Below are 15791 nucleotides of genomic sequence, written 5' to 3' on the forward strand. Positions count from 1 at the left end.
TCTCATCTGGAACCAGAAGTCTTATGACTGTGCAGTTGTGACATTTACACTTTTCGTTTATCTCCCCGGTGGATAGTAATACCAGTACACCGGGCACTATTTGTTATTAGATTATTTCCGTGTAAACTCATTTTCTTTTCTTACCTTTAAAGTGTCACTCAGTGTGGTTGCACAGCTGCGCCTGTCGTGTTACTGGAAGGTTTTTTTCTGAAACCTGTATGAAAAGATCTTTTTCTAATCCTAATCAGATCCCATCAAATCCCATTTAATAACTAGGCTAGCAATTTACAGATGAATGCCTTTTTAAGGGTACTAAAAGCAGAGTTATAACCAAAAGGCAAACAAAGGAAAGAAATGGAAAAAAAGACAAAAACAGAATCCACAAAACGGATCATTTAGTCTACAAAGAATTTAGAGTGGGCACTGACTGTTCAACATCCTCATTGTTTATGCTGCCAACTCCCAGTTTATTATTTCTCTGCTGTAGTTTTGAAACACGTGACATCTTACAGAGTGTGCAAGAGAAAAGCCTAAACATTTATTTGATTTTAATGGCCTTTACAATCAAGTCCTTTGAGCTTCATTTCATGCCTACTCCTCGGGCCTTGACAAGGCCCTGCCGTATTATTTTCTTCCTGTTATGTGTTTGCCCAGCTAAGGTTTCTCTACTGCTAGACCTCCTCGCCTTACCTCACTTCACCTGGTGAACTTCTGTTCTTTAAAACTATAAAATAAACCTCCTTGGGGACCACTTCTTTCAGAGCTGTGTGCACATCTTTAAGGCTGTTTTCTCTAAGAAGCCAAGGTTCCTGAACGCAAGGACTGTCATTCCCAGCACTTCCTAGAGTACCTGATACATTCTAGGTTCTTAGTGTTTGTTTAGTGAATTAGCAAACTCTTTACCTTCATCTTCTCTCCTTATTCATCATCTTGCCTTCTGAAATCAGAGATACTGTCCCATCTTCCTTGCTAATTTTGGTACCTATTTCCCTTCTTCCTTATCATTTATTTACTCACTCAGTCATTCAATGAGTGTTTATTCTACCGAGTTTGCTATTTTATAGGTCATCAGTAACCTGCTAGTTGTCAAATCCAGTTGTTTTCCATTTACCATTTTTTTTTCTTGCAGCAGAAAATTGATGCCCATTCATATTTTTGAAAGTCTCTCCTGCCTACTCTACTGTACTTTTCTGATTGTAGTAAAGTTGGCTAGTGAAAATAAGAACATTGTCAGAAAGTGCAGCATTTCTTTACCAATTTCAAAAATTTGAAATTCTGAGCCAGGAAAGCTCAAAATGTAAGGTGAATCTTTAAAAAAAAGAAGAAGAAAAAGTCTAGAGTGATCCCAAGCACTGGTTGACTGTACGTAGATGACCTTTCAAGGCCTTATGTTAAATTTGCAAGATTTTCACAACATGAAATAGCTTCTAGAGAGTCTATTATAATGTGTACCCTGTCCATTCCCAGAAAACTTTCTGGTCATTTGCAGTGCAATGATCTTGTCACTGCCATATGTTCCACTACATGCAAAGCATTTTTTTTTTTTTAATTCTACTAGTGGAATTTTTTAAATGGATGATTGTTTTAAATATCTTTATAGAACAAGTTTATCATTCAGAAGCAGTTTAGGCTAAACATAAAGAAGTTTCTGCTATTGATAAGAAGTAGCTTCTTAAAGTAGGTGGAAGAATAGGTGGATACTTCATAAAGTTGAGTGAATGTCTCTGACTTTGAACAAAGGAAAGATGAAGACTCACATTAAGATCAATATGTCAGCATATGCTAGTTCCAGGGTTGAGCTGGAGAGACACAGAGAGGACTACAGTTCCCCGCAGGAGATCATTGGAAAGAGGAGGGCCAACCCGGCCGTGTGCTTTGGAAGGGTCAGGAGGGCTCAGCTGGAATAAGGCACAGTCAGCCTTCTGTTTCTGGGTTTCGAGCCTCACAACCTAAATGTCACCATGATCCTGTCAGTCTGCAAACTGGTAAGACCATGATGAGTGCAACACACTTTGATCATTTTAGTTCAGAAACTGTGAACTTCGTTCAACATATTGGCAGTACCCCATTAGAGTGGATCTCTGCCTGTGCAAACCAAGTGGTGGGTTGTATGCACGGCTTGCAGAATCTACATAGCATAACTCTTAATTGTTTAAAAACTAGATTTTATATTTTAGTAGTTTGAGATTTACAGAAAAATTGAGAAGATAGCACAGAGAGCTATTATATACCCTGAATTTGCCTATTATTAAATATGCCAAAGCCTTTGACTGTGTGGATCACAATAAACTATGGAAAATTCTGAAAGAGATGGGAATACCAGAATGCCTGATCTGCCTCTTGAGAAATTTGTATGCAGGTCAGGAAGCAACAGTTAGAACTGGACATGGAACAACAGACTGGTTCCAAATAGGAAAAGGAGTACGTCAAGGCTGTATATTGTCACCCTGTTTATTTAACTTATATGCAGAGTACATCATGAGAAACGCTGGACTAGAAGAAACACAAGCTGGAATCAAGATTGCCGGGAGAAATATCAATAACCTCAGATATGCAGACACCACCCTTATGGCAGAAAGTGAAGAGGAACTCAAAAGCCTCTTCAGGAAAGTGAAAGCAGAGAGTGAAAAAGTTGGCTTAAAGCTCAACATTCAGAAAACGAAAATCATGGCATCCGGTCCCACCACTTCATGGGAAATAAGATGGGAAAACAGTGGAAACAGTGTCAGACTTTATTTTTTTGCGCTCCAAAATCACTGCAGATGGTGACTGCAGCCATGAAATTAAAAGACGCTTACTCCTTGGAAGGCAAGTTATGACCAACCTAGATAGCATATTCAAAAGCAGAGACATTACTTTGCCAGCAAAGGTTCGTCTAGTCAAGGCTATGGTTTTTCCTGTGGTCATGTATGGGTGTGAGAGTTGGACTGTGAAGAAGGCTGAGCGCCAAAGAATTGATGCTTTTGAACTGTGGTGTTGGAGAAGACTCTTGAGAGTCCCTTGGACTGCAAGGAGATCCAACCAGTCCATTCTGAAGGAGATCAGCCCTGGGTGTTCTTTGGAAGGAATGATGTTAAAGCTGAAACTCCAGTACTTTGGCCACCTCATGCGAAGAGTTGACTCATTGGAAAAGACTCTGATGCTGGGAGGGATTGGGGGCAGGAGGAGAAGGGGACGACAGAGGATGAGATGGCTGGATGGCATCACTGACTTGATGGACGTGAGTCTGAGTGAACTCCGGGAGTTGGTGATGGACAGGGAGGCCTGGCGTGCTGCGATTCATGGGGTCGCAAAGAGTCGGACACGACTGAGCGACTGATCTGATCTGAACATCTTATATTGGTATAGACCACCTGTATTACAATCAGTGAACTAATACTGATACATTATTATTAACTGAAGTCGATAGTTTAGATTTTCTTAGGTTTTACTTAATGTCCTTCTGTCCTAGGATCCCATCCAGGATAACATTACATTTAGTTGTCATGTTCCTTTATGTACCCCTTGGCTATGGCAGTTTCTCAGACTTTCTTTAATTTGATGACCTTGGCAACTTTAAGGAGTACTCATGAGTATTTTGCAGGGTGCACCACTACTGAAATGTGTCCAGTGTTTTTCTCATAAGACATGCATTGTAGGTTTTTAGGAGGAAGATCACAGAAGTAAAGTGCCATTTTCATCACATAATGTCAAGCTCCCTTTATCTTGACCTTGATCCACAAGCTGTGGTAGTGTTTGTGAGGTTTCTCCCCTGTAAAATTATTCTTCCCTCTCCTTTTCTGTAGGAAAACTATTCTTTCCCCTCTCTCCTTTGGAAGGAAGCCTATATTCAGCCTGTATCAAAGGAGTGAAAGTTAAATATATGCACAAATTATTTGGAATTCTTCTACGTAGGTTTGTCTCTTCTTCCTATTTATTAATTTTTTCAGTCATTTTTATATCACTGTAGACTCATGGGTACTTATTTTATAATTTTGGGTTGTTATCCATTCAGCTTTATTACTTTTGCTCACATTGTTCTAGCTTTGGCCACTAGGAGTTCTTTTAGTTGATTCTAACGTTTCTTTTACGCCCATTAATATGTGTGTGTGGGAGGGGGGGTGTGTGCAGGGTGTCGGGGCGGGGGGTGGGTTTGTTCATTTTGATCACTTTCCTTTCTGGTACTTCAGGAAACTTCCAGGCTCATCTTGGATATTTCCTACCTCAGTCCCAGAGTCAGCCATTTTTCTCAGGAGCTGTGGCTTCTTTTCTTGGAGAATGGTGTTAGAAATCAGAAGATGAAGATGTGCTCATTGTTTGGGGTATTGTTTGTTTTAGGCCCTCTTAGATGACAGAGCAAAGAAATATATATGTATCTATATGTATACACTAACTTTCGTATATACACATGTAGGAAACTATTTCTATATGTACCTTTTGTATCTGTATTAAGCTGAACATACTGTTTTCTCAAACTCTTATTACCATATAACTCATTCTGGCGTCCTCTCCTTGCTTATTTGTAAATTCACACCTCCAAGAACGAGAATCGAATCCTAGCTCCTGTTATCAGTCAGCTATTTAATTGTTCAACTTCAGTATACGTATATGGCAGTAACAGAATTTTTAACCCTAGCATACAACGTTTATATGTAGTTTCTTTTGCCTTAAGTCTTAGAGGCTCCACTTATTTTCAAAATTACTTAGGTCAGTACCCTTCCCACTACCTTCCCTTCACTGAAGTTGTTTCACTAATTTGTAATTTAGTTAGATTCTCTTGTCACAGTCTATACCTCTTCCTGGTTTCCCCTGACCTCTTAAATGATTTTTTAAACTTAAACCACATACTTTAAGGTTTAGTATTTGTGCTATAAAGTCCTATAGATTTTGAAAAGCACATATTGTCATGGAAACGTAATTGAACGTTTTTTCTTATGCTTGTTTGTCATCGGTATATCTTTGGATAGGTGGTCAGATCTTTTGCCCATTTTTAAACTTGACTAGTTATTTTGTTATTGTTGAATTTTTTAAGAGTTTTTAAAATGGATTATGAATATACATCATTTATCAGATATGTTTTGCAAATATTTTCTCCCAGTCTATATGACTTGACTCTTCATTCTCTTAACTGTACCTTTCTCAGAACAAATATTTCTCATTTTAATAAAGTCCAGCTTATCAATTTTTCTTTTATGGTTCACGTGATCAGCAAATAGAGACAATTTTACTTCCTCTTTTCCAATTTTGATAGCTTTTATTTTTTTCTTGCCTGATTGCTCTGCCTAGGACTTCTGGTACTGTACTGAGCAGAGTGGTGAGAATAAGCATCCTTGCTTTGTTCCTGATCTTAGCAGAAGAGCTTTCTGCCTTTTGCCATTGATTATAGGCTTGTCTTATATGGCCTTTATTATGTTGAAATATGTTTCTTCTCTTCCTAATTTGCTAAGAGTTTTTTTCATGAATGAATGTTGAATTTTATCAGATGCTTTTTTTCTGTTTCTTTTGAGATGATCTTACAACTTTCAAACTTACCTTAGACCTAAACATAAAATAGAACACTGTGAAATTTCTAGAAGATAACAAAGGGCATTATTTCCTTCCTCCCTTCTTCTCTCTTCTTTTGCATCTTCATTTTCAAAACCACTTGTTATGGCTACTGTAGCCCCCATTTAGCTCAAGCATCTAGCGCGACTTGATTTAATCTCAAGTGCCAAATTCTCAAGAGAAGTCTTGCCTATGTATGAAGTTGTATCATCTCTGAAGAGATAATTTTACTTCTTCATTTCTTGTTTGGATACATTTTTTCCTTTTTCTTGCCTAATTGCTGTGTCTAGTACTTTCATATATGTATGCCTGTTGATCTAATTGATTTATTGTGTTGATCAAATCCTTTTTAAAAAAATTAGTTCTGTTTTTTCTGTGCTGGGTCTTTGCTGTGGCACGTGGGCGCTCTCTGGTTGTGGCGAGCAGTGGCTGCTCTCTTGTTGCCGTGCACAGGCTCCTCCTGGGTAGCATGGGCTCTAGGACATGGGCTCAGTAGTTGTGCATGGACTTAGTTGCCTTGCAGCAACTTGTGGAGTCTTTTAGAGCAGGGATTGAACGTGTGTCCCCTGCATTGGCAGGTGGATTCTTAATCGCTGTCTTACCAGGGAGGTCCAAGTCCTTTGTTTCTGAAGTTATCTTTTGTCTGGTTGTTCTATTGAGTAGAACGATATCTCACACTCATACTCACTGTTGAGTATGAGATATTGAAGTCCCCAACTGTTACTGTAAAACTGTCCATTCCTCCCTTCCATTCTGTCAATATCTGCTTCATATATTTTGATGATATGTGATTAGGTACATAAATGTTTATAATTGTTATATTGTCTTGCTGTATTGAACCTTTTACTGATATGTAATGTCTTTGTCTCCTGTAACTTTTTTGATTTGATCTATTTTGTGTGATATTAGTCTAGCCACCCCTGCTTCCTTTTGGTTACTATTGGCATGGAATAGCATTTTTCATCCTTTGCCTTCCAACCTATTTGTGTCGTTGGATATAAAGTAAAGCTCTTGTAAACAGCATATAGTTGGATTATGGGTTTTTTTAAATCCATTTCTCCAATCTCTTGTTTTTTGATTGGAGAGCTTAATCCATGTATACCTCTGATCAGAAGCAGAAGTTAATGGTCAGAAGACAGATATCCAGTGTTTGAAGGACAGAGTCCTCAGTGCCCATTCTATCTCCCACAGGTTGCATGCAGGCTGCTCCAGTAACGTGTTCACCGCTGCCTGCTGTGGTGGTGGTGGGGGGCGGGGGTCCAGTCTAAACTGAAATCGACTGAAATTAGGTGCAATTTACAGTCCAAACTTTCCCCTCAAAGTTACAAACTTTCAATAGACTTCAGAGTTGCTAAATAGTTATGTCAGACAAGATTCTGCCAGTATAATTTTTGTCTGGGTTGAGAGAAGTATTCTTAATGCTTCCTATGCCACCATCTTCCCTGAGTCCTGTACTCTTATGTTTTAAAAGTTTATACTTAGTTTAATTCTGAAATTAATTGACATTGCTGAACTCCTTCAACATAATACAAGGAGTTACTAGTACTCTTTCCTGCAGTTAATGCATATATTGATGAATCCATGTAAATCCTATTTGCAGCCTAGTTTTTACTGCTGGGTGCAGTTTCCTTCTTGATGACGTAAGTGGTAAACTTAGTCTTTTTTCCCTCTAAAACATCTTTATTTCATTTTGCCCTTGCATGAGGAATTTCCTTTCAGCACTTTAAAAGTGTTATTTTGTTGTCTTCCAGCATAATCTTTCCATTATCTTGTAGCATCTTTCACCATCAGTGAGCTGTCTGGTGTCATTCCTTAGTATCTGCTGATAAACTCAACAACCAGTAACATTTATTAAGGTCACTTTGATTACACTATGCATGCATTAATTCATTGACTCCTTACAAAAATCTTATGAGTCATGCTATTTTCCCTCATATTCCAAAGGAAGAATCTCAGGCTAAGAAAGTACAAATCTTGTCCAAGCACAAATAGGGCGCAGTTAGAATTCAATTCCATATCTTTCAAAATACAAAGCCTACTTTTAAAAAAAATTATTTATTTTTGGCTACGTCAGGTCCTTGTTGCATCATGAGTGAGCTTCACTGTGGCACACAGGCTCTGCAGTTGTGGCGCGTGGGCTCAGAATTGTATCGTGCAGGCTTAGTTGACTCATGGCATGGGAGATCTTAGTTCCACGATCGGGGATTGAACCCCCGTCCCCTGCACTCGAAGGTGGACTCTTAACCACTGGACCATCTGAGAACTCCCACAAATCCTACTTTGGACCACTATATTATGCTGTCTGTCAAATGCCACAGAGCAGTCAGAAAGAGGGTGGGGAAATGGAAGTGTCCCTGGGAAACGGTGTCGATTCCCCTCCCCCACTCAGCAGGCACCATCTCCTCCAAGATCATCATCACTGAAAAAGTTTTTGCCGAATTCGAGGCCCTGTAGGTAATTAAGCACTGATCACAGAGGCCTCCCTTTTGGATGTATTATAAGCTCACAGTCTGTAAAGGGAGGGGATGAAGAGCTGTCACCTCCCACACCTTCCCCTCTTGGAATGAGAAGGGAACTGTATGTCTCCATTAAGGTTTAGTGCAGTGTTTTCCTTACAAAACCTACTGACTGAATATTTCCTCCTCTGTTACATGTGGAACTCATTCTTATCGGAGGCCCTGAGTGTTCCGGGTAATTACTTTCAGAAGAATGTCAGAGAAAATTGGCAATTTGGTGACACTACCTAGAGGACTTAGTGTTACTCCAGCAGAATAGGGGATTAAGATGAAAACTCCAGAAACTGAGTTTCCAGATAAAAATGTTTTAATTGCCCTTGGATAGATCTAGAAAGCAGTTGCATTGTGGTTTTACCTCTCAAAACGGTTCCCCAGGCAGCTTGTGCCATGGAAGTGCTGCTTATCACCAGTAAACTCAGAGGAAGATGGCCCAGCATCTCACTGTGGCAGGGAAGTCAGGTCACTTTGAAGTCTGTCTTTGGGATCTTGGCTTCCTTTTACCCAGAGAACAGACAATGCATTTGTAGCCACAAAGGTGAAAACAGAACTTACAACTCTGGGAAATTCAGAAAGCAGTGATGTGGCACCCTTTGGTGTGTGTTGCAAAATGCTTTCTCCCTCTAACGGCCCTGCACTCCCTCTGCTCCTTCCAGTTAACATGTATCAGTACTTCTGAGATCTGAGGTCTGACAGAGCTCCTCTTCCATCCCTTGCTGCTGCTGCTGCTAAGTCGCTTCAGTTGTGTGCAACTCTGTGCAACCCCAGAGACGGCAGCCCACCAGGCTCCCCGTCCCTGGGATTCTCCAGGCAAGAACACTGGAGTGGGTTGCCATTTCCTTCTCCAATGCATGAAAGTGAAAGTGAAAGTGAAGTCGCTCAGTTGTGTCAGACTCTTAGTGACCCCATGAACTGCAGCCCACCAGGCTCCTTCGTCCATGGGATTTTCCAGGCAAGGGTACTGGAGTGGGGTGCCATTGCCTTCTCCATTCCATCCCTTAAGCAGTGCTTTCCTAGTTGTTTGGTTCCTGAGTACTACTGTATGTTTGGAGGAGCCAACTAGAAAATAATTGATACTGAAATCACATAAAAGCCCTTCTGAAGAAGTGTGAAAATGCAAGTGGTATGTGTGATTCTTATTTTTGTATCATTGTACTTTGTTCTCTGTATGTGAACTTTGAGGTGAGTTTATTTGTAATTCTGCATAGATTTGCCTCTTCCCTTACAAAGCTGGGTGACCTCATGTCCCTGCATACTTAACCTTAAATTTTATGATTTGAGGTTTCATTCCTCTATTTAGGCAGCTCTGTCTTTCAGGTTTATTTGTGTGCCAGTCATACTAAAATTTGCCCTTTTAGCTTCTGCCTTTTGCATGGAACACTTTGACTTTTTCTGAGCTATTATTCAATGTGATTATTCTCAGATTGTTTTGAGAAGGGGGCATGTGTCATGAAGCTTTGTCTTAGGACTCTTATGTCTCAATGTTCATTTAAGAGTGACCTACGGTTATAGACTTAAGGTTTATGTCCCTTGAAAATTCCTGTGTTGAAGTCCTAAGTATGGCCTTATTTGAGATGGAGTCTGTAAGGAAGCAGTGAAGGTTAAATGAGGTCAAGGGTGAGGCCCTGATCTGATGGGTTGGTGTTCTTATTAGTAGAGACACCAGAGCACCCCCACTCCAATCCCCTGCCATGGAACCTTAGTGGAGAAGATGGCATGTGGAACCTTAGTGAGAAGGGGGCTATCTGCTGGAACTTTCACCTTAGATTTCTAGCATCCAGAACTATGAGGAGATAAACTTTTATGATTTAGGACATGCAGTCTGTGTTATTTTGTTACACAGCCAGACAAACTAATACACTAACCTTTTCTTACACTTATTTGATCTTCTAGTTTGTTTTCTTAGACACTGGCAATCTAAGAAGAGTTGTCAGATGTTAGGTTATAATTGTCATATCCTTGCAACTAATTTCTTCCCTTTTAAGACCCGGTAAAGTTTTGTAGTTAGAAGAGACCAGATCTTCAAACTGTAATAGGAGTTAGGAAATCAGTGCAGTAGGTTGCAGCTGGCAGTTTTTTAAATGAAATGCATTGCCTATAGTTTTGTGAAAGTTGTATTTCCAGAGTATGTATGTATGACTGCGTGTACTAGATCAAGATATAAAATGTGTTTCTTACTGTAGGTTGTGGTAAAAGATTTTAAATCTGTTGCTCTAATCTAAGATAATCTCTTCAGATATCCATGGCAGGTGAATATTGTTAGAATTTGAAGGAAAAGGAGGACCAAGATTGTGGACTCTGAGGGTTCAGAGTTCTGCCCTAGAGATCTGAACCCCAAAAGGGAAAGATACAGGGGAGAGGAGAATAAGTTAGGTATATTCATGAAACCAGCAGTCTTGGAGGGTGGGGATGGATGGGTTAAGTGACTACAAAGGCCAGTATAATGTGCTCTTGTTGGACGAGTTCAGGGTACAGTGAGGTTCTGTGGCAGGGGACTGTCATGGTCATCCACAGGGATTCAGGAGGACTTCCCAGAGCAAAGGGCATTTATGAAGAGACTTGTTTGTTTAGTCACTAAGTCACGTCTAACTCTTTTGAGACTCTATGGACTGTAGCCCACCAGGCCCCTCTGTCCATGGGATTTCCCAGGCAGGAATACTGGAGTGGGTTGCCATTTCCTTCTCCAGGGGATCTTTCTAATCCAGGGATTGAACCTGCATCTCCTGCATTGCAGGCAGATTCTTTACTGCTGAGCCACCAGGGAAGCCAACTTGAGTCTTAAGTCAGCGTTAATTAGACAGACAAAACAGCATGGGGGTCACATGAGGGGTTAGGTAACTCATTGAATAGCCTCCAGTTGGAGATTATTTAGACCGTATGTCCTAGGTAGCAGGGCTCCATTCTGCTATAAACATAGTCATCTCAGGCAGTCTGCAGAAGCTGGCAACAGCCAAAAGTGGACTCAGACAATCAATCAGCTGGCAGACTGTTGCCGAGTCCTAGAAGCGAGGACGTGCCTTAGGGTAGTGCCAGGATGTGGCTGTGGAAATGCAGCAAAGGAAGAATCAATGAGGCGTGACCATGTTTGGGGTGTAAGAGGCCAGGGAAGGGAGGGGCACCTTTGACTCGTTTTGAGGTTCAGCACCCAGGGAGAACACTCATTACTTTCCTAGCAGTAGAGAACATTCAAGAGCAGTCAGCTTTGGGAGGGAAAGTGATGGGGAGATGTGGATCTTACATCTTGAGTTGCAGAATTCATAACGCTCTTAGGGCAGCTTTTCAAGGAATGGCGTCACTAGAAGAGCATTTTTCATGATTCATAGGTAAAGTTTTCCATTTGTTTGGCCTTTTTTTTTTTTTCCCTTTAGAAAGCTCCCAACTGTTGGGTAAAATATTAGATGTTATTTAAATTCAGCAGATTTTATTATTCTAAATCCAGGAACCTATATATTTTCAATATTTTTCTCAGCTAGAACATGAAATTGTTACTTACCTTGACTCATAATCAGGTTTTTAAAAAAGAAGGTGGCAAAACAAAGATTTGTCTGTTTATAAATCAGGTATCAATGTATTATATATTTACATGATGAAATGCCAGGTGGTTGCTTTGAATTAAAAGCCTTCGCAATTCAATTTGTACTTCCTTCAGAGCCTCCTCAACCCACTCTGTTTTCTTTATTCATGGTCATTATTCTACAGTGACTTTTGAGAAGTAGTTTCTTAGAAAGAGTACAAATTGGATTATTTCTCTTTATTGGATTGAAATTCTTAACTAGGCTTTCCGTTAATGAACTATGGTATCCATGTTAGGCAAAAAAAGGCTAGTTGGATTCTTTAAGTGTTTTGGAATTGGAGTCATCCATGAAAGCTTCCCTAACAACTCAGGCAAAATTTAGTAACAACCATGAGAATTCATACGAGGGAAAAAGTGGCAACAAGAGGAATTTGAATTACACATGATAATGCCAAAAAACTTCATTAATCTTCTTCCAGTGATACTGCTCAAGATAAACTTGACTTTCAGTTCTGGGATATATTCTTTATTCAGCAATTGGGTCTTCCAGGCCCAGCACGGCAGTGGTCCTAAGGAAAAAGAAACTCCCCTTTGACGGTTTATAGAACATTCTGCTTTGATATGGAACCGTGTCTGGAGCGTGAAAAGAATTTTCTTTAACATGATAAGGAGAAAAGATCAGGCTTGTTTTTGATGTTCCGACACTGATTTGACAGTCTTTACAGCTATTTTCAGTTCTGACCTGACTCCTTTTTCTCTTGCTAGTTTAAGATTGGCAGAGAATGGTGGACGTGGATCGATTACAGCCGCTTCCAGGAGCTCATTCAGGAATATGAAGATAGTGGCGGATCAAAAACTTTCAGCGCAAAGGATTATATGGCCAAAACTCCTCACTGGGCCTTGTTTGGTGCCAACGAAAGAGGCTTTGATCCCAAGGATACCAGATATCAGAGAAAGAATAAATCAAAGGATATTTCTGGATGTTGAGATTGTCTGGATTTAGGATACCGAAGGACACAAACCGATGGCTGCAGAAGGTTCTCAGACTCCACTGTGATTTTTTTCCAAGGACAGGTTACACAAATAATATTTCACATAGAGAAGGGTGTGAGGAAGAACATGGGGCCACAAGTCATGTCCCAGGGCTCAGGAGAGAGCAGCCCCACTGGAGTGCCTGGGACTTGGCCTCACCGTCTCTTTCCAGCACTCGGTCCCTTTTCTGAATTTACTTCTGAAAGAAAATCATCTTGAGGGGGAAGTCCATAAGCATGATTAGTTTTGAATTACGACTAGGAAGACTCGCTGGAACGCCATCCATGGGAGTGTTGTACAGTGTGAATTTCTGTTTCTCTTCCCTCACTGTGGGCTATTGGTCTTCTGTCGATTGTACTTCCTTGAGATCCACGTGTCTGCTCACCGTAAGCTCTCCATCCCTTTCTTACGTCTGAAGATAACACCTCCTGAAAATAATTTAAATTGTCATTATTCTCAATTATTTTAAATACCACATAGATTTCTTTAAATTTTTGCTTAGTTCCAACCCTTAAGAAATTGAATTAGATCTAGAACTGTACTAGATTTCATTGTTCCCATACAAATTGCCATAGAAGGTAGCATGTGAGCTAGAGTAGAATAAAATCTTCTGTAAGAGGCATTGTCATAGGATGTCACTGAATAATTAGTCTCACACACTGTGAAACAGTGAGTACAGTTTGCTTTTGCTTTGAAAAGTCAGCATGTAAACTCATCGCTACACTTGTAGGTTTCCATCTTCTTTCACTCTGGTGCCCTAGCTGCTTTCTGCCATGTGTTTTTTAAGGCTCAATTTTCTAGTTGAAAATATCACTAAACACTCAGTAATTTTTTTTACAAGTATTAGTTATTTTAAAAATTCCTTTATCCTAAAAATCTAATAAATTATCTTTTGTAAAGACTTGGACCACACATTTTCTTTTGAGAGCTTATTTTAAAGATGCTTCTAGTCCTGTGTCTCTAAGCCCCATCAGACCCAACCCCCGCCCCCCATATTCTCTGCTGAAGTTAATAATGATATAATCTACCTACTCATTTGTTGAAAACCGGGCACTGCATTTATATCTGAGTGATAGAGTCAAAACATGTCTCTCTGTTGTGCCATACGGTGAAATGTGATGTCCTTCTTCAGCCCACCACAGCTTCACATCCCATGTGCTGTTAACTCCTGAGACAGACAAGGGACGGGAGTGATCCAGGCCAGCGAGGCAAGATCTCAGTGGAGCTCGGATGTGTTAGTGGTCCTTGAACAGAGATGGAAAATCACCATGAAGTTGAACAGTGCTGTATGGTAAGAGCTCACGCTGTGGAGCACACAGATGGGCTGCTGTTTGTGAAGTTAACCGAGCACACAGCTATTGGAAACACTTCAGGGGCTGCTGTGAGGAGCAGGGCAGGTGCCAGTGCCTGTTTGACTTTGGACTGTCCCTCAGCCTCCTTTTCAACCGGGCACCTCTGCTTTTACTTTTCATGCATTGAGGTTCTGCTCACAATTTAATTTGAACGAAAATATTCTGTTGCTTCAAAGGAAAAACACACAACGAACCTTTCACCTCCCGAATGAACCCTCCTGATGCCATTAGCTTCAAGTGCATAAATGAGCAGTTTTTCTCCCCCTGCCATCCAGGAAGTGTTTGCTTTATATTTTTAAAAATAGCATGGCATATTAATCCTGGTTCACAGACACAGCAGAAAAATTTAAATGCCTTGGGGAAAAAAATACAGTAGAATCCGTGTGAAAAAAAATTCAGTGTTTGCTGAGCAGTATTCAAGTAGAAGAGATGCAAAGGTTGAATGTTCTTAGAAGGTGAGCTGCTTAGAAAATAGCATTCTAGATGTCCAGTGGAAGTTCTTGTTGGAGTTTGAGCCAGTGATTCCCACGTTCTGCTGAAAAACCAGCCAGGTAAAAATAGTTACAAAATTCTAGAAAAATCATTATTCAAGGAAAATCCCTTTACAAGATACGAAATCATGTTGTCTAAAATAATTAAGACAACAGGAAACAGATCAACTTCCAAAATGACAGAGTAAGAACCTCAGTGAACTTACTCTCCCTCTAAAACAGTGAAAATATGAGCAAAACAACTGAAACCCGTGACCCGTAGCATGTGCGCTTAGTCACCCAGTCGTGTCCAACTCTGTGACCCCCGTGGACTGGAGCCCGCCAGACTCCTCTGTCCATGGGATTTTCCAGGCAAGAATACTGGAGTGGGTTGCCATTTCCTCCTCCAGGGACTCTTTCTGACCCAGGGATCAAACCTATGTTTCCTGCATTGGCAGGTGGATTCTTTACCAGTGCACCAGCTGGGAAGCCCATGAACTGTAGACCTCTTGACAGTTTAACCAAAGCTTCACCATGAGCTGAAAATCATCTATTAAGAGAAACTACTGAACCTCAATGAAAATTAACAGTTTACTTCTCATCAGAAAGCATAGAGGCCAGAAGACAGTGGGATGATGTCTTTAAAGAGCTGGAAGAAAAGACTTCCTACCAAAAATTCTATATCTAGCTAAATTTTCCTTCAGAATTAAAGAAGAAATTAAGACATTTCCAGATAAGCAAGAAGTAAGAATTCATCACCAGCAGACCTGCCTACAAGGAGGAGTCCTCAAGCCTTAACGAAAATATGTTAGCCACTAACTTGAAACCATGCAAAGAAGTAAAGAGCATTGGTGGAAGTACCTATGTAAGTTTTATAAAAGACGATATAAGTGTATTTTTGTTTGTAACTCTCCTGTCTGCTTTATAAGACAATTGTGTAAAGCAATATTTATAAAAACTGTGTTAATGGACTTAGAATGTATAAAGATGTAATTTGTATGACAGTCATAGCACAAAAGGAGGTGGGGAGGGGAACCAAGTTATATTGGAGCAAGTCTTGATTACCCACTGTTGAAATTGAGTGTGTTTCCAAAGTGAATTGTTTTAAGATGCTAATTGTAATCTCTAGAATGGCCACTAAGAAGAAATTTTTAAAGTTACAGTAAACAAATTTTTTGCTTCCAGTTTCAATGTGTGGATTTTTAACCCTCACACCAAACAGTTTTCCAATACCAGCCGGGTGTCCTCCATTTCAGCTTAATTCTGACATTGTCTGCCTGGAGGTAGCATCAGATCCCACGGGTTAAGTGCTCTGCCGCCCAGCTTCAGATGCCAGTCACAAGTCCACTTTGTCAACTGTGCTTCTGATCAGCTAGAAACACAGGTG

General features: G+C 40.3%; 1 protein-coding gene across 4 annotated transcripts in view; it reads left to right on the plus strand.

Moving 5' to 3' along the window:
- Positions 1-15575, plus strand: part of LOC133238571 (S-adenosyl-L-methionine-dependent tRNA 4-demethylwyosine synthase TYW1) — a 148228-nt gene extending 132653 nt beyond the window's left edge. For all 4 annotated transcript variants that reach the window (XM_061401827.1, XM_061401828.1, XM_061401829.1 and 1 more), the window contains one exon: positions 12316-15575. In XM_061401827.1, the coding sequence (XP_061257811.1) occupies positions 12316-12537 (222 nt within the window). In that variant the 3' untranslated portion in view covers positions 12538-15575. The remainder of the gene's footprint in view (positions 1-12315) is intronic.
- Positions 15576-15791: the final 216 nt, after the last annotated feature.

Source organism: Bos javanicus, chromosome 25 (assembly GCF_032452875.1).
Source record: "Bos javanicus breed banteng chromosome 25, ARS-OSU_banteng_1.0, whole genome shotgun sequence".
Classification (NCBI taxonomy): Eukaryota; Metazoa; Chordata; class Mammalia; order Artiodactyla; family Bovidae; genus Bos; species Bos javanicus.